At 33.8% G+C, this 24,020-nt stretch overlaps 1 protein-coding gene across 4 annotated transcripts; it reads left to right on the forward strand.

Moving 5' to 3' along the window:
- The first annotated feature begins 3,691 nt into the window (after nucleotides 1-3,691).
- On the forward strand, nucleotides 3,692-23,192 carry LOC118028632 (structural maintenance of chromosomes protein 6B). 4 transcript variants are annotated; one of them, XR_004684047.2, is made up of 29 exons: nucleotides 3,692-4,091; nucleotides 4,292-4,397; nucleotides 4,764-4,897; nucleotides 6,144-6,199; nucleotides 6,845-6,931; nucleotides 7,011-7,331; nucleotides 8,669-8,788; nucleotides 9,818-9,952; nucleotides 10,599-10,675; nucleotides 10,771-10,846; nucleotides 11,666-11,740; nucleotides 11,888-11,992; nucleotides 14,021-14,190; nucleotides 14,277-14,379; nucleotides 14,515-14,627; nucleotides 15,641-15,845; nucleotides 17,343-17,477; nucleotides 17,579-17,693; nucleotides 17,790-17,875; nucleotides 17,973-18,068; nucleotides 19,807-19,943; nucleotides 20,032-20,134; nucleotides 20,840-20,919; nucleotides 21,044-21,122; nucleotides 21,262-21,319; nucleotides 21,601-21,698; nucleotides 21,857-21,951; nucleotides 22,396-22,506; nucleotides 22,772-23,192. XR_004684047.2 is itself a non-coding variant. In XM_035032307.2 (28 exons), the coding sequence occupies exons 1-28, from the start codon at nucleotides 4,032-4,034 to the stop codon at nucleotides 22,451-22,453; spliced, it is 3,087 nt and encodes a 1,028-aa protein (XP_034888198.1). In that variant the 5' UTR covers nucleotides 3,692-4,031; the 3' UTR covers nucleotides 22,454-23,192. The 4 variants fall into 4 exon arrangements, 3 of the variants coding, with proteins under 3 accessions (XP_034888198.1, XP_034888197.1, XP_073264131.1); XM_035032307.2 differs by having other exon boundaries at nucleotides 3,692-4,095; nucleotides 22,396-23,192; XM_035032306.2 differs by having other exon boundaries at nucleotides 22,396-23,192.
- Nucleotides 23,193-24,020: the final 828 nt, after the last annotated feature.

The following is a 24,020-nucleotide window of genomic DNA, read 5'->3' on the forward strand; positions in this document are numbered from 1 at the left end:
TAATTTGAAAATTACACAATTTAGCGCAAAACTTCATCTTGCTCACATTTTGGTCACTGGGCTTGAGAGGTGAGAGTGATTCATGGGAAATGACCAATGGAAGATAAAAAAAGTCGGCTATTTTGATTTTGTTCATGAAAATAGCCAAAAGTGATGTCAAAATGTTCATCTTGGCAAGAGGAATGTTGTTATGGTGTTTTAAGGTTTTCATATCACTTAAAAAGGTAAATAGTATTAAAAGAAGGTTTTTCTTGTTTGATTTGAGTTTTTTTTTAATTAGATTAGAGGTGTGTTTGAGTTAGGGAATTAGTTTATCGATAATGTTTTTCATATGTTTTTAAATGAATATATGCTAAAAATTGAATTTCAGGGTCAAAAATTATATAGCCTGATTTTGTTGTCACCTTTGTGGTGGCTGAAATGACATAATAAATTTATTTAAAGAAAAATATAAACGATAGATAAACAACATATTATTCCACCCAATATAAAAAAAATATATGTATTAAGATCCGGTCATATGACCCTGGGTTAGCAGGCCCATGCCCTTATGCTTGTTTTTAAAGGCCCCGAGATGCTTGCCATGCTCCTTGTTTTTTTTTAACAAATAGTGTTTATTTAAAAAATAATAATTTATATATATATATATATATATAATTTATTCTATATTATTATATTAATTAAAAATATTTTTAGATGTTCTTTTATTAAATTTCATTAAATTTTTACTTCCTTCACAAGCAATTATTATTCTTGTACAACCCATCATAGATATTATTTTTATTTTAGCGGTTTATTTTACTATAATAATTAATTTTTATTATTGTATAATAAAAAATAAAAAAAAAAAACTTATTAAACTCAATCAAGTTTATAACTTGAATTGTAAATTTAACATATTAACTCGTAGGATTTGATAAGTTATTTTTTTGTTTTTTTTTAATATTATCTTGTTTTGAAATCAATCCATGTTTTTAGTAATATCTTGAGTTGTATTTATATGTCTCAATCCAATTAGGTTACGCAAGATCGATCTTTATATAGTTTAAGGATTCGGGTAAAAAGGTTTTAGGATCGTTGACCACGATGGGTTCAATGGTTCTTTTAAATAGTTTTCCACCAAAACACATAAGTGTTATGTTATTATTATTTTTTTAATATGATGTAATAAAATTACTAGGGCATTAATATTCAAGAAATGAAACTTGTTTGTGGAATAATGATAGGATATTATTTTAAACACAATGTTTCGATAATATTTTTTTAAAAAATATATTTACGAGACAAAGGGGTTTTAATTAGAGTTATCTTATTTATTCTTATTTTAAACTGTCAAAGTTTTTTGTGTATGTCTTTGAAATGCTTTTGATTTTATTAAATGAATGACATGGAAAAAAAATGTTATATTTTTTTTTAAAAAAAAATAGATTTATTAACAAGATAACTAAGAATTTCATAAGAAAATTATTTTGAATAAAATTTAAATTATTACTCTTTTTTATAAAAAAAATATTAGTTTCATATAATTAAGTTACAAAATTTAAAGGGCTCCCCTCAACACATGATTAAGTATCTTTATTTGCACATGTTTTAAACTTCATGACTCGGTATTTATTCGGTGATAGGATTTTTTTGAATGGTACATATAATTTTCAATCTATTTTATTAAATTTAATTATTATATTCTAAGTTAATAATTACCTTTTTTGTTTTGCTATAAAAAACACATTAGCAATGTTTAAATATATTATTTTGCATTGAAATTTTGTTTAAGGTAGCGCTGTCAATTATCTAGAATTGAGGCCTCCTGCTGCCTGTTGAATAAAAAAAATGAAAAATATTTTTGAACGTAAAAATAATAAAAAACTCCAAGTAAACAAGGAAGATTATGATGCAAGATACCTTGGGAAGTTCTAACTAGGATCCAAGAACAGCTCTAGTAAGCTCAATGAATGTTTATTTTCTTGAAGATAATTTTTTTTTTTTATGAAAAGTAAATTATTTTTTAATATTTATAATATAATAAAAAATAAGTTGGAAAAAATTTTTTTTTAGTGTTTGGTTATGTCATGAAAAAAAACTGTAAAATAACTTATTAATGTTTTATTTTTTTCAAGTTTATTAAAATAACGAGGAACAAATCTTACAAATTTAAAAGTTGAATGAGAATAAAATTAAAAAAAATATATAATTTCATAAATTGTCTCGAATAAAATAAACAATAGTCAAAATAGTAGATCAAATCTAACAAATAAAAAAAATGAAGAAATTAAAATAAAATAATGGAAAATAAAAAAAAATGAGAATCATATTTGATAAATAAAAAATTTCAATTAAAAAATAATAATGGAAAATCAAATAACAATTGTAGAAATAAGGATCAAAGTTAATATAAAAATCAAATTTTGATGGATGAAATTGAAAAAAAAAAATTCAAAACAATGCGCGCGCGCGCACACAACAATCAAAAAATTTGAGGATCAAATTTGATATAATCAATAAATAATATGATATTTCTAAATTTTTCACAACCTCCGAAAAGTGTTTTTCACCAAAAATAAAATGAAAACACTTTTCTAAAAACTAAGTCAATTTTTTTTTTAGCTGAAAAGTATTTTTTGTTAATCAATTTTCTTAATAGCAAATAAATACATTAAAGTTTGGAAAGTGATTTCTATGAAACCAGTTTCCACCAAACAAATAAGGGCTAAAATGCACCATGCATCATTGTTTTACTGTGCTTGTTCTCTAAGAATATATTGTGGATTTGAGCAGTGTATTTTTTTATTTTATGATTTTCACTTTGATTTTGATTTTACGAATTTGATCTTTTTTAGTCCAAATTAGTTTTTAATTGCATATTTTCTTAGGAGGGAGGGTTGGATTGAAAGCTAAGCGATTGGAGTAAAACTCTCGGGTAACACAGGGGCGAGTTGAAAGTTTCGTTGAAATATTCACTTCAATCCTTTATATTTTTTAGATACTATGTGACTAGTCCCTTGAATTTGAAAACAATTCATCTTGATATTAAACTTTATTTTTCCTCTTGTTTCAGTCATTTTTTATTGGGAGGATAGAGATAAGAAGTTGCTAGATTCTAGTCCGAAGAGAGAAAATAGTTATATGAAAGATTTTGACAACTAAAATGATTGATTTTTGTGTCAACTTTATACGACGAGCAGGGTTACATTTATTTTTTTACCTTGAAAGCACTTAAAATAACAGATTCGGGTTTGAGATGAAATTTATGTCTCGAGTGGATTTTGGGGTGGTTTTTTGATAGCTATAAATTGGTCTAACATGGTTTTTTAGAGTGTTTTATGAGTATTTTGAGTTAAAAATAAATTAAAAATAAAATTTTTGATGAAAAACAAAGGCTAACAACGTATCGCCTATTGATGCAGGCAATGCATAATTTTTTTTGAAATAATTGTCCACCCCATTGTTATTTTTTTTTAAATAAAACCTCGCTCATGAATTGTTGTTTTATTGGGCCAACCGTTGGATATTGATGATTATTTTCTTGTAAGGTTTTGTTGTTAATGCCATTATTTAACATATACACCAGATCTCTAACATATATGGAGTATGCCATGTGAAATTATGAATAACTTAATAAATATAAATTAAAGTTATCATTCAATTGTAAAAATATGGTAGAGACTATAAATTAAATTATGAATAACTTAACATGTAAAATCGCCAAGCCTCTTAACAGCTATCCATATACACCCGCGTCGCACAGTGCAAATCCTTCTTCCCGCCACAAAGCTCTCACTTCCTCTCCTCCCCACACACTCCCTCCCATATTACTCTCTCCCTAAAAAAATAAAAATAAACTGTGTCCTTTACTTTTAAATTTTTAGGCTGGCAGGCTCGGTCGCTCTCTACTGAAGAGATCAGCAAGAACCCTGGATCATCGAACCAGGCCATGGATGATTCTAGGGTTTTCGGGGATAGTAACATCCCTACCACTTTTCGGTCCGGTGTGGGTACCATCTCCAGGATCCGGTTAGAGAACTTCATGTGCCATGATAACCTCCAAATTGAGCTTGACCAGTGGGTCAATTTTGTCACCGGTCGAAACGGAAGTAGGTACATCAAAACCCTAATTTAGGGTTTTCAAGTTTGTGTTTGATTTTTTTTTTTAATTTTGTTCATTAGCTGAGATTATCTTGTTTGGTTCTGGTGATGGCACGTGTGCAATTTGATAGGGGAATTATGAAGCTAATGGTCGCATTATTGAATTAATCTCTTTTTTTTTTTTTATGGGGAATTGGTGGTTATATAGGTGGCAAAAGTGCAATATTGACTGCTTTATGTATTGCATTTGGATGCCGGGCTAAAGGAACTCAAAGGGCCGCCACTTTGAAGGATTTTATCAAAACTGGTTGCAGGTTTGTGCTGTCTTGCCCGTTTGTTTATTTGCTCATTTTCTTCTAAAGAAATCAAGTGTTACTGGTTTTATAAGTTGTTTGTATAGAATGTGTGAAATTCTACTCCTCTCTTTGACTGCATAATGTTTTGCTGGAGAGTTGCAAAAGATGCTGGAAAGCTGAAACTACACTTTGGAATGCTAAAGAAAAACCCTCGAACTTCAGAATTGTATACTTGGTTACTGTGTGCAATGTTATGCGTTATTGGCATTAATAGTTGTTCTTGTTATTAGAACTAGAGTTACTGGTAATATTAGCTCAATTATCTCTTTAACGAAACAATGTGTTTATGCCAGCTTATGTTTATCTGATGTTGCTTCTTTGCAGTTATGCCGTTGTTGAAGTGGAAGTAAGAAACAGAGGAGAGGAGTCTTTTAAGCCAGATATCTATGGTGATTCCATAATAATAGAACGGAGAATCAACCAATCTTCCAGTACCACTGTTCTAAAGGATCACCAAGGTCTTTTTGGTTTTCTGATAAAGATATCTTTAATTCATTTAAAAAGCCTTGAGTTCCTTGTGATTCTGATGAAAAAGGTATTAAGGCCCCTTGGCCAATTGGGCTGTGTTTGAACGAATCACTGTTGAATGTATTTGTACTTGAATCCATGATATGCCGCTTCCAAACAATTGGAATTTTCTCTGACCAGAGATACGTGAGATCTTTATATATATTTTGTTTTTCATTATATTTTAATTTCTCATAGAAGTATATGATGTGGTATTCTGGGACCATACATTGTAGTAATTGATGTATTTTTGAACATTTTCATCAATTTAATAGAGTCTAGATGCAGGTGTTTGTTACTTGTTGACGCTGGAGCCTTCCTTACAGTTTGTTTTATTTTATTTCTGAAATTAAGGTTATAAGCATGTGACCTCTTAGTTTTTTTTCCCTGGAGTTTAAGTTTCTGAACCCTAAACTCTATTACATTGTTCCAACTTCAATTCTCTTCTAGTTTCAGCCATTGTTCTGCTGTATTTTTGTTCTCTATTGTTTTACTCTTTTCAGCCATGCCACATGTCCTCTGCCTGTTTTCTGTAGATTACTGTTCTCATATATGTATGGCATTTGGAGTAGCATGGCATCTTTTTAGACATGGCAACTTTTTGTTATAAGAGAGAACCGTTTTTCTTTGTTTCTATTCCTTTCCACTTTGGGCTGATGTGGTTTTGAACTGAATCATGCTTGTTGCTGTTATAAATGTAGAGAAATATGTTGAGGGAGAGAGCAAATGAGGAAACTAAAGTGGTCCCTTCTTGTACTAATGCTTGTTTGTTACTGGTTGTGGAGAAATTATTAAATAAAGTTTGCAAGTAATGAGGGCTGAACATTATGGAGTCACATTTACACAGATATATTACTATTGGAAGAATTTTTTTTTTTTTTCCTGACTTATTTCCGAGGAAAACATCATTTGGTAGTTTCTTGTAAGGATTTTGAAGACCTTTTACCACATAACTGCATCCTGTTAGATTCTGTTTTTTCCTGGGAAAACACTGTCAAGAGTTTTAGAGTCCAAGATTCTGCATTTATGAAGCATCTCCAATTTGATTTGATGGATGATTTCAACTAATGGAAACAAAAATGAATATTCATATCAAATCTCTTCTTTTTTCCTTTTCTGTTACAGTCTTGTTGTGGAGTGCTCTATTATTGATTTAGGTTTTCGTACTTGTTGTTTTCACCATGAGATATTTGACAGGAAGAAAAGTGGCTAGTCGAAGAGAGGATCTTCGGGAGCTCATAGAACATTTTAATGTGAGTTTTTTACTCAAAATACCATCATTTTCCACGAAAATAGTGATTATCTCTTTTACTTATGCATGCAATGTTTTCTGCATATAGCCAGGTAATGGCATTTTTCATAGGATTTTCTGCCATCCATTTTATTTCCCCAATGGATCATACCTATGTAAAAATATTGAGTTTCATTACTTGAATCATTGATGCTCAATGATCTGGAGCAGATTGACTGTTAGTTGGATGCAATGTGTGCCATTTTATATGCAATAATGTATTTCTCATTAATGGCACATTTGGCATTGTGCATTTGACATGAATGATGTTTTTGATCATTGATATTTGATGTGGCCCAGATCTTTAACTCTGTTTCTCAAACTAATTATTTTTAGTGTTGGTGATATTTATAATTGCTTGAACTTCAGGCATTTGGTTGTTTAATCAGTTTTTTTTTTTTTTTCTTCATATTCTAGGAAGCACGTTTATTCACTTGTTTTGTCACATGTCACATAGCATGCACGTTATTTGATGGACATGGATGATAAAGGCAGGAACTGTTCAATGAATGATGAGATATTGTTTACTTTTCAAAAATTAAAATTTCACCAACTCCTCATAACTTCTATTGGTAATGTTCAAGATATCATGCTCTACATCATGCAGATTGATGTTGAGAATCCTTGTGTAATAATGAGTCAAGACAAAAGCAGAGAGTTTCTGCATTCTGGGAATGAAAAAGACAAATTTAAGGTAACTTCTAATCTTATTGTGTGCATATTTAGTGCCAGGACAAATCATATGGGTGCAGTACTGACATCCCATTGTGCAGTTCTTTTTCAAGGCTACTCTTCTTCAACAAGTTAATGATCTTTTACTAAGTATTAATGAACAACTGAAGTCTGCAAATGCACTTGTTGATGAACTGGAGGCTTCGATAAAACCCATAGAGAAGGAACTTACTGAGTTGCAAGGAAAGATAAAAAATATGGAGCATCTAGAAGAAATGTCTCAGCAGGTACAACAGTTAAAGAAGAAGCTTGCATGGTCTTGGGTCTACAGTGTAGACAAGGAACTCCAGGAACAAATGGTGAAGGTTGGAAAGCTTAAAGAACGCATACCCACTTGTCAAGCTAGAATTGATCATGAACTCGTGAGTAATAAATTCTAGAACTTGAAAGGACTAAAAATGCTATTTAGATTCTGTGAACTGCAATATAGATTTATATTCTATTTCATCCTTTTTCATCCCTTCTCTGGAGGCTTCAGTCAAATTTATAGCTACAGAATTTCCCCTAAATATGAGTTTGATTTTTGATCTTTTTTTGTTTGTTTTATCTAGTTGTATATTTTCCCTTAGGTACATGTTTATTTCCGTTGTTTCCTTTGGTTTTATTTTCCTGTGCTCACTATAGACAAATAGGTTCAAGATCTGTGTACTGGATGAGAATTGTGAATGTCGAGGTTTAACAAGTAAAAGTTTGCATTTAGTGGTTGTAACAATAAATTCTGGTAGTTGTATTATTGGGTCTCTGCTGGCAACAGTATGTTTCAGAAGGGAACGGGTTTATCTGATTGGATTTAAATGTAGGGAGCAAAATGCTGGTATGTAGGGATTGTTAATAATGATACAATAGGGTAAATTTTGGGGTTGAATTAAATGAGAAAATGCTGGTATGTACGGAGGAAAGAAGAGGACTTTTATATAGGCTGATTGGCAGGGAGGCATGCATGTCAAACCCATATGAAATCTCTCAATATTTAACTGAAAATTTTAAAAAATAGCAAGTTAGAGGAAAACTCCCATCGTTACTTATAACAGTTTATTAAATAACTCAAGATTTGCTCCCATTAAATGACCCGTGGATTTACTCCCTGGGAAAAGCCTAAAATTAGGTGAAACTAGTGACCAAAAATCATTTTCCTTTTGATACATCACACTCTGCGATTCCCCTCGGCTAGCCCCACCCTGCCCATTCCTTTTCTTTTGTCATACACATGTCTTGTTTTCCTTGTTGTGACCCAAAAGTTTTAAGTTTTTAATTTTCTTCCATTTAAATTCCTCACAATTAGTTGATTTTTGTGGAATTGCTGTTCATGGGTAAGAATATTCCAAATCCTGGTTTGTTTTTGAGAATGATGTATTTTATTTTATTGCCACCTTTATTCATTTGATGCTGGATTGTGTTCCTCTTAAGTATAATCAAGTCCATTTTGCTACAGATCTCTCTCATATACATGCTGTGTATATGATTTCCTTGATTACTTGATTTTTACTTATGTGAGATGCCTATCTGCTGTTTCAATCTCTTTATGTCCTTTCCTTTCCCCTTTTTTGGGGTTTTTTTTTTTTTTTTTTTTGGGGGGGGGGTGGTTGCATTGTTTTTTGTGGAAAGTTGATTGTTAAGGTGTGCATCCTTTTGTCGCATTAAATCCGATCATAAATTACTTTGTAACTTCTTATTAAAGCATTCTTTAATTTCTTTACAGATGAAGGTGGAGGAATTGAGAAAAACCTTCATAGAGAAGAAAGCCCAAACTGCACATATGGTGGAAAGAGCGAAGGAAGTGAGGAATAAACAGGATGAATTGCGTAATACTGTTTCCTTGGTATGTTATAAATTTCTGTCCAGGGGAAAGTGACTAGTACGGTGTTAATATAATAAGTTCACTGTCAAAAGATCTGAAGTGAATGCCAAAACTGACAACTGAAAGCTTATTTGGTTGTGACAAAAACTTGAATCCTCTTTGGTTGCTTTTTTTTTTTTGTGTAATCAAAGAATGATTTCTGATGGAGACAGAACCTGCAGATCAAGAATACATGTCAGTAAAAGTTCACTTATGTTAAGCATTTCAACAGAGCTGAGTTATTTCATTGCAGAATTATAAATTTGGCTGTATTTTGACATAATCATGCAATTAAGAACGATTAGTAAATGCTGTAAAAACTACAGGCTGATGTATTTTGACATCAAAATAACCTACTGCAAAAGCATATGTATAACATCAAAATCTGTGTTAATCGCATAAGAGTCTGAATTTCAAAATGCAATCCTGGACCTACACTAGATTCCTTCCTATCCACTCCTTGCTCAGGAAAAAAGAAAAGAAAAACTTAGGTCCACATGTCTTATGGGACCTTGAGATTGGATAGATTATTAACATCACTTAGAACATCGAAACATGTTGGCATAATATGTCAATTGAAAAGGTTACATGAAGATATTTGTGCCCTGAATTATATACACCATACCAAAAGAAGTGATGTCAATCAGAGTTGGATGGTTTCTATGATTCTGGCGCATCTTATGAGTGTTGTCATTTTAGGTGTCTTTTGTGGCATATGTTATATTCTTCTTGATTTTTAGTTGGCACTTCATTTCATATTCTGTAGAATGACAACAGAAACAATATTAGATGGACCGGAAACAATCTAACCAGCACTAGTGAAACTAGGGATTGCGATGGTGGCATAGTGAATAGTCAACTGTTTGAGTGGTATGATCTGCATTGCGTGCTCCTGACATGCTTATTTAAATTTATACCTTTCCTGCATATTCCTTACAGTCTGTCTTAACTCTTAATAGTTAACGTATTCTGAAAATCGCTCCACCTACTCATGCAATAATCATTTGTCAGGCAACGAAGAAGAAACTTGAGTTAGAAAATGAGCACAATCGCCGAACCAATAAAATTCATAGCATGGTGAAACGTGTCAAGTTGCTTGAACAGCAAGCCCGTGATATTCATGAGCAACAAGTTAGAAACACACAGGTTCTTCCTTTGCTTTGAATAGAGATGGAAACCTTCCCCCCTACTAGTGCTCATATCTGTCTTTTCTTCCTTTTTTTATTTGAGCATTCCTGCTAATTTCTGTGATCAAGTAATGCATACCAAAATTGTACATTTCATCATCCCTATTTTCCTCTTAAATATATGCAAATTGCTTGTATTGCACATTGATCTTTTGAAGACTATAATGTCAAACATATATTTTCATATCAAACAGTCCTTGAAAGAATCCTTGTTATGGTACAACAAAAGATGGGGCAACCCTCTTTTCAACAATGCGATATCTGACCAAAACAGATTTCCTTTTCAAAGGTCATAACTATGCTGTAATTTTGAACCTCGTTTATCAAAGAGATTGAGGGGAAAGGTGGCATTGTAATCAAAATAATGCTGCCTTCTGGCTTTGGTGTTTGGTATTCCTAAAATGCCTATTGATCATTGCTTCTTCTTCACTTTGCATCAATTGCATTAGAGTATTAACTATTTTCTGTTGGTTGTTCCCCCCCTTTAGTACTTTTACCATTTGTGTTTTCCAATTTGTACTTATATATGAAAAGGTGCAAAGGGGTTGTCTGCTGTTGCCAAAAGTATTCACATGTTTATACCTCTGACTTTCTTATTGAAACAGGCTGAAGAATGTGAAATAGACGAAAAGCTTAAGGAACTTGAGGACATGATTGATGCTGCTGATTTCACACTTTCAAGGTCTTTCATTTATTTGGTCCCACATTTTGTGTGCTTACAATTTACCTGTCTGAATGTGGATTTGACTTGCCCAGTTAATCAATAATCTAACTCAGGTTGAAGGAAGAAGAGAGTACCTTATTAGAAAGCGTGTCCAAGGGAATGGATGAAATTAGAAAGATTACTGAAGAGGTATAAAGATGCTTAGCATAGTACAATAATTGAATCATGAAGAAACTATTTTGTTTAATTTATCATTAGTTTTCTCCTATCATGTCTTTTGACCTTGATATTTAAAGTGATTGTTCCAATCGTATTGTTGTATAGTGTCATAAAAAAGTGCTTGCGAGCTTTCCTGGGCCCAATGGGTAAGGGAAGGTGTATTCTTGGCACTTCGTGTAGGTTTAGGCAGATGACTCCACTTGGCCACGACCTTGGCCCTTTTCTTTTCACAAGATGCTAGTGATTGGCCCCATTTCTGGGGTGACTGGTTGAAGTGTTACTTGTTTCTCTTGCATTTGCTTTTGTATCCATATCTAAATCTATTTCTATTACATGAATTCGAGGGTTTGCAAATATCTTTGAGGCTTAATATAATGAAAAGGCTCAAGATAAACACTACCATTATGTATTGAAACATGGCTTAATAGCAATAGAAACAGGGAAGGATTTGACCAAAGAAGGATGGTGTTACTGGGTGTAAATTGTCATTTATATCATTAAAGGTGCCTTGCTTTACTTGGATAAGATGCCTGTATCAGAATCCCATGACCCTTGTGCAAGGTAATAGTTCATTTTGAGTTCAATGTTGCAGGCAATGTGAACCTCATCTGTGATGGTTTAATGTGAGGCCAATAGCTGTTGAAAAATATATTTTTTCACAGGAAGCTTTAGCAGGAATAGTTGTACACATTATATTTGTTCTTTAAAACTTTAAAATATTTGTTTATGTTAGTCCAATGTTGTCTTTCTTGGGAAAAGTATAGGAAATTTTAAAATTTTGGTTTTCAGATTGAAGAGTATGGAAAGAAGGAACAGGAAATCCGTGCATACATCCGTGAGCTCCAGCTAAACAAAACCAACAAGGTTTGTGCTATTCCATTTAGTGTCATAACTGCACACAACAATTGATATTTCTTAGCGTGTAATCATCTGCTGCAAAAACTTTGGTAGGTGCATATGATATATTTTCAACATGCATGCCTTGATTTCTTACTTACAATTCTATAACAGGTTACAGCATTTGGAGGAGATCGAGTGATTCAACTTTTACGTACAATTGAGAGACATCACCAAAGATTTGGAAGCCCGCCGATTGGTCCAATTGGTGCTCATGTGGTGAGTAAAAAACAGCATGTATGCCTGCTGATAATTTTATACCGAGTCAGTAAATTTAAAATATGACTGGTGATTTCTATAGTGAAGAAATCACCTTAAAAATCAGACAATGCACCAAGCAGGTCTTGCAAATAAAATGGCTGGATTTACTTCTATGGGGCTTTGGAACCCTGATTGTTGCTGGGTGTTTGTCTCCGGGAAGCATTTAAAACAACCATAATGATACAGTGTCACATGCTCCACCATCTTGGCTAGTTGCTTTACTCCTTGCAAACTTTTCATTGTTATTATGCGATTTTATGCTGGAAATTCCTGATTCTATTCCCCCTTCTCTTGTGAAACTTGTTGCTTGGTTGCTATTTTGTTGTGTGTTTTTAATCTCTTGAGATGCATCTAAATGGGCTACAAATGTTATTTAGGTTTTATCAGGTTTAGTGATATTCTGAAATTTCAAGAATCAATTAGGACACAGTAGTTTTTTCAGCTTCTTTATGGTGTTGGGCTTTGAGAGAGTTGTGTGAGCTGATTTGCAGTAGGATGAATAGCACGTATGTTTTGATTCCTCTGTAACAGTGGATGTCTTTGACTTTACTTTGATTTCTACTATTCCACTCTTAATAAAATCTTCTTTTATCTGAACAAAGAAATATCTTAACAAGGTTGCAGTGTAACTTTGTCTTAAAGCCTTCTTTTTAGTTGTTTTTTCATATCATTTTTGGTTCTCAATGGTCATTCTTTCAATTTTTATCTTTGAAGCCTGCTGACCTATGTGTTTAAGGTAAAGTTTGACTTGTTCTGGATTAATTTGGCTAGCTGTGATTTTGGTGAATTGAGCTCCTGCAACTTGAAATCTCTCTTGTAGAGGTGAGTTAATGCACTGGCCTAATGTAGTACATGATGATTGAAAGTTCTTGTAGAGAAATTGCCTTCATATTGCTATGTATGGTGAATTTGGAACAAAGTCATTAAGTGACCTCTTTTTTCCATCATTGTTTTGAAGTGCCATCCATAGAAATGTTTTTGCTGTCAATCATTTTGTTTATTTTTGGAACAATATAGAACTAATTGTTCAAAATGATTCGTTATATGGTTTTGCTTTCAGTTGAGTCTCTTTGCAGTGTCACACATCAATGTTATGTTGCATTGAAGACTAACTTTTGTTTCTGTTGACATTTGGGACTTGCTCTTTTTTCTTCTCTGTTTCAAGTTGAGATTGGCCAGGGATTTTTGTTGTCTTATTGTGCGAACAAATTTGCTTCTAAACACATGAATGCACCTTGCACCTTTCCTCTTAAAGAGCCTCGCAGAATATTAAAAGCTGATTTGATATTTTTGGCACAATACTTGGCAGAATGGTGCAAATTTTGGTTTTGTTTAATTATGTCCTGAGTTTGAAGAAATCAAGCAAAGAAGAATATTTGAGTGTTATAATACCTTATTTGCAGTATGACATCTCTTTGATGTTTCTATGTCTTGATATTACTTGAGAGCTATTTGTATGTCTTTAAGATTTATGGTTACCTATATACACTTGGGACATTTGAGTAGCTACCCTTTTTCCCTTGGTAATAATATCTAATCTGAAATGTTTTAGGTCTTGTTTTGTTGTCAAAACTCGAACGCTTAAATCCTGGATGCTGGATATTTAAGATATCTTTCTGAATATTTCTGGATAGTCAGTGTCATCAGACTGAACAGTCAGACAGCTTCTCTTTCTTTTTGGAGAATTTCTTTTACATAAAATGGTTGTTGGTAAAATAGAGGACTTTTATGTTATTTTCTGCAATTAGTTTGGAATAGCCTTACTCGAGCTAAGTTTAGTTGTTTTCTTTTAATTACTATGCTTTTTGTGCCCGTAGGTAACTTAGTTTTTTATCGGGCTCTTGTGACAACTGTAGTTTATAACTAGAGATAATTCCTATATGGGGTTTCAGTATCCGAGTCTGTTATTTTTCTGGGCATGCTCAACCACTGGAGCATTCCTCCCGTCACTAGCTAATGCATCTTGGTTAATGGTAAACCCTGCAGACTTTAGCAAATGGTGATAGGTGGGCTCCTGCTGTTGAGAATGCTGTCGGGAAGCTGCTCAATGCTTTCATTGTGACAGACCATAGGGATTCTCTTCTTCTGAGAGGATGTGCAAGAGAAGCAAACTATAACAACCTGCAGATTATTATATATGATTTCTCAAGACCAAGGTAGATGGATGGCTGCTTTTATTCTGTGCTTATGTATGGGTCTCTATGGTGGATACTTCATATTGTGTTCTTGTTTTCTTCTGCAGGCTGACCATACCATCTCACATGCTTCCGCAAACTAACCATCCAACTACATTTTCTGTTATCCGTTCTGACAATGATACTATTCTAAATGTTTTAGTGGACATGGTAAAATTCATGGGTCTCTTCATAGTTTCTTCCTTATTTAATTTAGTTTTTTTTTTCCCTTTATGCTGTATTTGTTTTCTCCCAAAGCTGTTAATGTGCATGGACACTTTATAATTGTTTTTCTTACTCTTCCAGGGAAGTGCTGAGAGGCAAGTGCTTGTAGAAGATTATGATGCAGGAAAAGCTGTTGCTTTTGAAAAACAGATCTCAAATCTAAAAGAGGTTTATACAATAGATGGTTATAAAATGTAAGTTGGAATTGTCCATTTTAACTGGTGTCAGATCCAGTCTTAGATGACACTTGGTGATTCATATGAAATGCATGAGCATTGTTGGATTTTATACTTGGACTCACATGACCTGAATTCATCTCTCTGTTAAGTAGCTGACCTCATAAGCAATGAATCCATTTTGATTTTGGAAACTGTTGGTAATTCTGGGACAATAAGCAATAGTGCTGGTTTGCACACATAGCCAACACAAGGATGCCCAGTTTTAATTGATCTCAATCGATCCCTTGTTATTGTATTGCTCAGAGGCGAAGTAATGCATAGGGATGACATGATTTAAACCCGTGACATTTTGCACCTACAACAAACATGCTACATCCCTTTAAATTGGTCTATAATGTCATTGTAGGGAATCCCTATCTTGTTTTCCACATGCTTGTTACATTTCATTTTCTCCATTGAGATACATAACTTATCTTGCCATTTCTTTTTCTTTTGGTCTCATATCATATAACTTACAATAAAAAACTTATATACATAAGAAAAAAAAAAGGAAACCAGTTGTAAATTTCATGAATGCCCGGACAAAAAGAGATGTATATTGTTATTTCAAGAAAAGATAAGGAAAATCTTGTCTATCAAGTCATTGTATGTTTCTCAATTTGAACTAGGAATTATTTGTACAAAACAAATGCAAATGTCCTTTAATTATTTGTACACAGGAAGTGATAGGATATGTTCCAGAACTCTAGTATTTATCTTGCAAAACTTCATATTTTAAGAAAACAAAATGAGAAGAGAAGACCAAAGTGTTTTTTTGTGGAATCTGCTTCACTTATTCTACTGGGAACTTTTATTACACAGAAAGCACAGGGAGATCATTAGGAACTTAAAATTGCAATATGCAGAAAATGATTTGGAAATGTGAATGGTACCTGTTCAAGCTTGCTTGCATAATTGGGCTCCTCTTACATTCTATATTGCAATGGTGTCTTCTGCTGCAGAAATTCTTATTTTCTGTTCCTTCCTAGGTTTTCACGCGGGTCAGTCCAGACAGTTCTCCCCCCAAATAAGAAGCTTAGAGCTGGCCGCCTTTGTGGTTCATTTGATGATCAAATTAGGAATCTTGATCAATCTAAATCAAATGTTCAAAAGGAAGCTGATCAGTGCAGGAAGAGGAAACGAGACTCTGAGGCAAGCCTTCAGCATCTTCAACATGGGCTAAAGATTATGAAGGTATAATTGTTTCTTAACTCTTGTTTATAAGTTTTTCAATGATCCTTATATATTGACTTAATCCGGGGGGGGGGGGTGTTTCGTAGTGAGGTTGTCATAAGTACCCTATAATTTTCATCCTGCCTCATTGGACACCAATTAAGCTGCTCTTAATATAGGAGCTATTCCTTGGTGCAATGGTAACAGTCTTGGACTTGTCACCATAAGGGTGCAAAGTCTTGAGAATAGTTCATGCAAAATAAGCTGAAGACTGTCCTTGAATTCCCTCCTCAAGGACTGCACTTCTGTGTGCATAGCTGAATATTTTTTTCTTTATTGCCTTGCTTGACAAAATATCACATAAGAGACATAAAACATGTGTTTTTTTTAATTGAGAAAAATTGAAATTTAACCAAATTTCCAGTAACTCTTGCAGTTTCTTAGTATTAAAATTGTTGATCAACAATCCTTTTCGTTTAATATTACAAATAAACTTTAAATGTCAAGCTGAATATTTGAAATAATAAAATAACGTTTCCAAAAAACATTGAATCTAATTACATGCATCAAGCTGTTAGTTTTATTTTTCCAGAACTGGAAAAATAAATCCTATGGACAAAGATGAGGACAATCATCCTTTCCTGCTTTTGTCTCCGTGAACAAAACATACTTTTAATGATTATCTTGAAAAGCTTGGTTTCCAATTCTAGGGAACAAGAGTCTACCTTATCTTCTTCTGCTTGAAGTTTTGCTCATACAAGATCATGGATCAATTTACATTTGGTGTTTTCTCACCAAATCTGCTTTCCTAAACAATGGATGAACAGAAGCTGGACCCAATGCCAAGCTGTGTGAAGTGGACACATTTGTGTCATGTTCCACATATTTTTATATTAAAGTTGAATTTTTGTTGAACTGAAAAAAATGCATTTGCCCCCTTCTTGCCCTCCTTTGTGGAACCCCAAGCTTCTTGTTGGGCTTGTATGTCTTCAGAAGACAAGGTTGGTCCCTTGTGAGGGCTCCAGTCTTTTTTGTAGAATCAGGTTGTGAAGTATTGACATATTATTTGGAGAATCAGGTTGACATAATGTGCAATACAAACATCTTGTACTATTTACCCTTTTGCTTATATTAATGCAATCAAGACCGAACACATTACAATCATCTTTTGTGCGAACAAGAGTTTCTGTATAAAGGAGCTCATCTTTTTTTTCAATCAAGAAAATCATTGTCATTGATTGATGCTTTTTTTAGAGTTTTTTCATTGATTTTGATGTGCTCATGTCAAAAAAAATAATTTATTTTAATGTATTTTCAAGCGAAAAACACTTTTGAAATGCATCTTGCACCACAATAACAAACACATACTAAGATTGCTAAAATACACTCGCTGAACAATTTTTAATTCCAATTACTTAACTTAGTCTATCTTTAATTCTCTTTTAGAATGCAATGGGGAGGGTGTAGTTGAAGGTACTTTTTTATTTTGTACACATAATATTCCATTTGGTGATGTAGGATAAGTGCAGGAATGCTGAGCGGGATCTGGTATCTAAGAAACTAGGACTGCAGGATGCAAAGAACTCGTATGCTTCTGCAACCAGTTCACAAGCTGCTGCATCAACTGTTGATGAGCTTCAACAAGAAATCTCAGTTTGTTACATGCCATTAGTGTTGCCTTTTTATCACTGGGCTTGTTATATAATGGATTTTCTTTTCCTCAATAACATTGTATCATTGCAAATGTTTTTCAGAGCATCCAAGAGGAGATACAAGAAAAGAAAATGCAGCTGGAGTCGCTCCAAGTCAGAATTAATGAAGCTGACTCAAAAGCTAGGGATCTTGAATTGACATTTGAAGATTTGCGTGGTATGGCATAGTGTTTAAATTTTTTATGTGCAATCAAATGTATTCAATTATGCATCATGCTTTTTCATCCACAATAATAATTGTCTCCACGTGCAGAGTCTGTGAAAGAAGAAATCGATGCTATTGAGAAAGCAGAGAGTGAGCTGGTGAAGATTGAAAAAGATCTGCAATTTGCAGAAGCAGTTCTGTTTACTCATCCTTGAGCCTTTGTTTTGTGTTCCACTGCAGTTCTTTAAGTTATTTCTGCAAGATTTTTCTGAAATCAAAGTATTATATCAGGAAAAGGCCCGTTATGAAGGAGTAATGACTACCAGGGTTCTCCCTGATATTGAAATGGCGGAGGCACAATATCGGGAGCTTGAAGAGAATCGTAAGGTGCATTTCAAGCCTCTATATTTGTGCTTACTCATGTAATTTTCTTTGGAGGTATTGTATTTTCAAATCATTTCTTTCAGAAATATAGTATATGCAAGAGATCATCACTTAGTCTGATTGCTTAAGGCGCACGGTAGCTTTCAGAAATATGGTATATATAAGAGATCATCTCTTAAACCAGGGCATAACAATTGCTAAATATAAACTCAAGGACTAAGCCAATTTATTGCGGACCTGCTCCTTGAAATAGTTGGTGACTATCCTTTTTAAGATTAATCCAACCTAACTGTGCTATTCCAAAGTCAATTTCATTATAGGTGAATTATGTAATGCCATACATACCCTTTTCAAACAATGAACAGTTGTTGCCTATCTCTTCTGCCTTCCTGCTTCTTCAAACCTTAACTTAAGTTGTCATGTCTTATGTTGTTGTAACCTGGTTAAAAGTGTACTCTGTTTGGTTGGTGGATGAAAAGGATAAAACAGAAGGATGAGGGGAGAGAATGGATATTAACTCATCCTAACTAGTTTGCTAAGTAGGAAAGGAAAGGATGGAAGTCAAATTGGATGTTTTGCAAATTACAGCTCATTAAGGATGGGAAGGATCTGTCCCTTCCTTTTTCGAGTCTGTATCTGGCTATTGAAACAATTTAACTTTCTCCTCTCATGTGTCCTTCCTACATTTCCCTCCAAACAAGCAAAGTCGCAGGGTTCCAGGTGGCGAAGCATCCATATTTATCTTGCAACTAAAGTCAAATAATTTGAAAATTTGCCCTTTTGTATTAATGGCTGCAATCAATCTTCTAAGAATCCCAAGATAATCTCTGAAAAGATGGAAAAGATGAACTAAAATATTTGTTTTACAAAATGAGCCACCAAACCACTGTTACAAAGCTTCAGGTTCTGTTTGCAAATCTGGGGCAACCAGGACACGACCCTGTTTGATTAAAAAAATTGAGAGGAACGTGAATTGAGACAGAATAATGGGAATGGGTTTACAATACACTTATGATCAGCCCCTGGGGGTGGGGGTGTTTATCAAAAGGATGGAACTAAAATGGTGATGGGTTTCTTCCCCCCTGAAAACCACCCTCATAAACTCTCCTGGACAGTGTTTCCAAATACAACTGATATCCACTCTTATCTCACTCTATTCTGTCCTGTAACTTCTCTTCTATGTGAACACTCTTTCCTTGTCAATGAAATTGCTACCATAACTTTGGTTTCAAGAAAATAAACTAGGTATTGTAGTGGTGGGTTGTCTAGGTTTTTGTGGCGTGGGGGGCAGCAGGTGATGTTTTGGTGGTGTTGAGGACTTGAGGTCGTGAAGCTTGGTTTTGCAATTTATGATATCTTTTGTTGATTAGTTTACTGACATGGTGACCAAGAAGGTGGAGCTGGGTTTTGCATTTTGGGGTGTGGTGGGGTTCGGTGTAGGTGGGGAGAGGGAACTGACCTGGTTTTGCTGTTGTATTTGCAGTTACAGATGCATTCCCAGTGGTTCTCTGCACCTGATTTTATTTTTATTTTTTGTATCTCAATAAGTATAAATGTGATGATTGTAGATATTTGAGGTGGTTAAATACCAGAAAATGGTGGTGAAAATGGCTTGTGGTTACTGTCCTGTGTATACATGTTGGTTGTGCTTCTCTTATCCTTTTTGTAGCAGAGACTGTTCAAGCATTGAGTTTGTTGTAGCTCCACCTTGGAGCTAATTTTATGTTTTGTGAAACTGTAGGAGAGCTGCAGAAAGGCTTCAATTATATGTCCCGAGAGTGAGGTTGAAGCTTTAGGAGGTTGTGATGGCAGCACCCCAGAGCAGCTCAGCGTGCATTTAAATAAACTGAACCAGAGACTTCAGAATGAGTGCCAGCAGTATAGTCAAGACTTGTATCTTGCACCTGGAGAACACTAGTAACATGACAGTTTCAAATAATAAGTTTTTTTTTTTTAATTGTTACAGGCATTCTGACTCTATTGATGACCTGAGGATGTTTTATCAGAAAAAAGAGCGTAAAATTTTGCGTAAACGGCAAACATACAGAGCTTTTCGTGAAAAGTTGAAGGTAAATTCTACATTTATCTATTTTTCATTTATTTAGCACATTAAGTCTAATCCTAGTTCCTGACATGCTATGAATGTTGATTGATTCCATAAATTGGATTTTTTGGAGAATCAATTCTCTTGAATTTTCATCCTTGTTTTCATTTGGTTGTTGTTTGTGATCATTTCACTCCTACAGCTGGGTTTCACACTTGCCTTAAAGGTGAGGTGGTGATGTGCAATGCTGTATTCAAAAGAGTGGATGCTATAATTGATTTCTTCTATGTTCAAGGTGAAAGTAAAAGAGGGTCAAGAAGATAGAAGAAAGGAAAAGGATCTGAATGAGAGGAAAAAAATGGGAGAAGAGAAGGGAATAGTTAAGATTAGTTTCGGTTTTAGTTCTTTCACATGAAACAAGTAATTTGACACCCCATTTAGTCTCTTTCTTTTGTTTTTCTTCTCTTTTTATTCATTTGACTTGGAGAGTTAGGTATCCTCATGGTAATTTCTTAATTTTGTAACTATTATTTTTGAAATCTTGTATAGATTTGAGTGCTTGTTATTTATTTTTCTTGTTTTTGTTCATCTTTCTTGTTTTTCTTATCATTGCGTTCCACCACCTTACAGATTAGTCTCCCTGTTTTCTCATTGTTTGCCCAGTGTTTCTGATGGAGGATTTTGTTTTCATATCCATATTTTCTCTTCTTTTTAATCTTGTGAATTCCAGACTTGTGAGGAAGCCCTGAATTTGCGATGGAGCAAATTTCAAAGGAATGCAAGTGATTTGAAGCGCCAATTGACTTGGAAGTATGAATTGTTTTATTTGTTACATTTTTTTTGTCAGACTGGTCAATTATCTTTCTGCCATTTCAAATGATCTATTATTTATTTGGACTTCCTGGTGACTTTTCCTTTTTCCTTCATCCATTAGTTTCAATGGTCACTTAGGAGAGAAAGGGATTAGTGGGAGCATTAAAATTAGTTACGAAGAGAAGACCCTCAAAGTAGAGGTACATAACTTGTTTTGGAATCCTTGTGTAATCTGCATCTTTTAGTTCTATGCCCATGCCTTTTCTTTTTCTTTTTTTCACACCTTGGTGCTGCTTATGCTGGTCTTTTCTTTTTAACTTGCTATATTTAAGCTGTCAGGTAAAAATGCCCCAAGATGCATCCTGCAGCTCTGTTCGTGACACTAGAGGGCTTTCAGGTTCTCTCCTGTACTTGTGAACTCTCTTTTCTGTGTTTCTATACTAATCATATGTCATAATATGTGATGCAAGGTTTGTTTAGTTACAGATACTGGTTTTCATCAAGGGTTTGCAAGAAAAATTGCACTGGGTTTTTATCAAGTCTTTAATTCTGTCATTTCCATTATATTTATGGATGTGTAATACTTTCTTTAGAATTTTTAATCAGATTCTGTTTGCAACTCAAGATTTCCTCTAGGAGTTGCTAACTAAATGATTTTTGTAATTTTCTTTTAATTAGGTGGTGAACGCTCTTTCTCAACGTTATGCTTTGCATTAGCTCTTCATCAGATGACAGAAGCCTCATTCCGAGCAATGGACGAGTTTGATGTATTTATGGTAAATTTCCATGATATTTATATTCCATTTTATTTGAATGTAAAATTGTTCACTTAACCATATACCTTATTAGCTGGAGGATGCAGCTCCTAAGTTACACTCTTAATTGTAAGAGAATCAGTTTCTGATGCATATTCTTATTCTGCATTGATCTCCAGGATGCTGTTAGTAGGAAAATTAGCTTAGATACCTTGGTGAAGTTTGCATTGGCCCAAGGTTCCCAGTGGATATTTATCACTCCTCATGATATCAGGTTTATTACTCGTGCTTTGCTAATTTGACTGAATATTGTATGCTGCTAGGTTTGTAATCTCAAGTCCTTTTCTTTTTCAGAAAAATAAAATTCTGATACTGGTTTGTGTGCATATAGATACTGTGTAGATGTTTTGTGTTCTTAACCATTTGAGTGGATGTTAAATAGGTTTCTTATGATTTGAATTTTGGTGTCTGCGACACTTTCACCTGTTTGAAATTGTAGCCCAATCAGTGGTCAAAGTGTCCACATCAGAAGTAATCACTTTGTGTTGCTTTCAGTTGTCATAGATGTTGTCTGAGATGTTTGTATGCTTATCTTTTTTATTTTTTGTGAAGATGTTGGATTGGCACTGAGCTAAGCAGAATTTTAAGATGTCTAAGATAAATTTGAGCATTAGGAAGTACTCACACTCATGTAACTTGTTGGTTGTTGTTTATACAGTGGTGTAAAACATCATGAGAGGATAAAGAAGCAGCAGCTGGCAGCTCCACGTTCTTGATAATTGATTGCAATTTATGCTGCTGTTTTATGCTACTTGGAATGCAAGTAATGGTTAGTTCTGCTGCTTAGACATTTATACATGTGATGCATTCAATATTCATACGTATTAGCAGTCCGGTTATTGTCTTGGTTTACCTCTGCTGTTGATTTGGGATTCGTTGCCCTTGTCACTGAACTTCTGTTTTTCAAATACTGTGCATACCCTCTTTCACTCTCTCTCTGAGCTCGATACTTAAATTTCCATGACGACACGACAATCCATTTAATTCCATCCATGCCCTCTGATCATCCTTTCTCCGCCCGTTGTCTTGTCGAGTGCTTTGCTTTGCTTGACAGTCCAGGACATGCGCGTTGAAATTTGACCCTGTCCGGCAATGCCCCCGGCGTGACCAAGTTTTGTTTGCATGATGCTGGACAGGACCTGTAACCTTGTTCTTTTTTTATACCTGGCGGTATAATTAATCAATGCTCATCAAAGATGTGGTTTGGTACGACTTAGAAGAGGAGATGCTAGGCATCTTAGTGCATGAAATTCAGTGATTGTTACAACTGAGTGTTTGGACTTTGATTATTTTTATTTTTATTTTTATTTTCGAATAAATGTTTCAACCATTTAAAATATAACTATCAATTGTAGTTTCGGATATTTGACAAATGTTCTGTTGTGTGATGACATGGCATATAGTAGTATGGGTCCCAAAAAAACACATTCTCTGTTCAGATAAATCTTCTGTTTTGATCATGAAGATGCACTAGGATGGGTTATGGGCATATGTGCTCAAAGCTACAGTTAATTCTTTTGTTTCCACGACGTGGCAATGGAATTGGTCTTTGCTCAATGGCCGCTCCTTTTCCCCGCGCCCGATTCACCTCAAGCTGTCAAACACACACCTCAATGTATTGTTTCCTCACCACCAGAGACATGCAACTCTATACACCATATTATGAGATATTTACAACATTACTCTTCATGCTCTATAAGAGATCAAGGTTTATACTTTTGGTCACATGTAGGTGCGGACCTAAAAATTATCACTTGAGGTGCTAAAACATACAAAAACTTAAAAAATAATTAAGCACTCGATTTTGACCTCTATTTTTAATATATTTTCAAAAAAAATTAGAAAGTTTTCAAAAAAATATATTTACAACATGATTTTGACCAGTTACATGCTATTTTGTAGTTTTTTACCCTTCTAATATTGTTTTTGTACTTGCAAGTTTTTCTGAAAACAATCAGAAAATATATATATATATATATATATATATATATATATATATAATTAATGCATTTTAGATATGTTAATGGTTGTTTTTTAAAGTATTTTTTATTTGAAAATATATTAAAATAATATATTTTTTTATTTTTTAATATTAACATATCAAAATGATAATCATAAAAAAAAATATTAAAATTTTTTTTTTTATCCAACTTTCATTTAAAACACAATAATAAAAACAAACAGGATAAATATATCATTATTACAACTAAAAAAGAAGAGAAAAAATCCCTAGCATTTCTCAGCTCATCCACCCAAAAAAGAAAAAAAATCCTCTCCCGCTCA

The sequence above is a fragment of the Populus alba genome, chromosome 3 (assembly GCF_005239225.2).
Source record: "Populus alba chromosome 3, ASM523922v2, whole genome shotgun sequence".
Lineage (NCBI taxonomy): Eukaryota > Viridiplantae > Streptophyta > Magnoliopsida > Malpighiales > Salicaceae > Populus > Populus alba.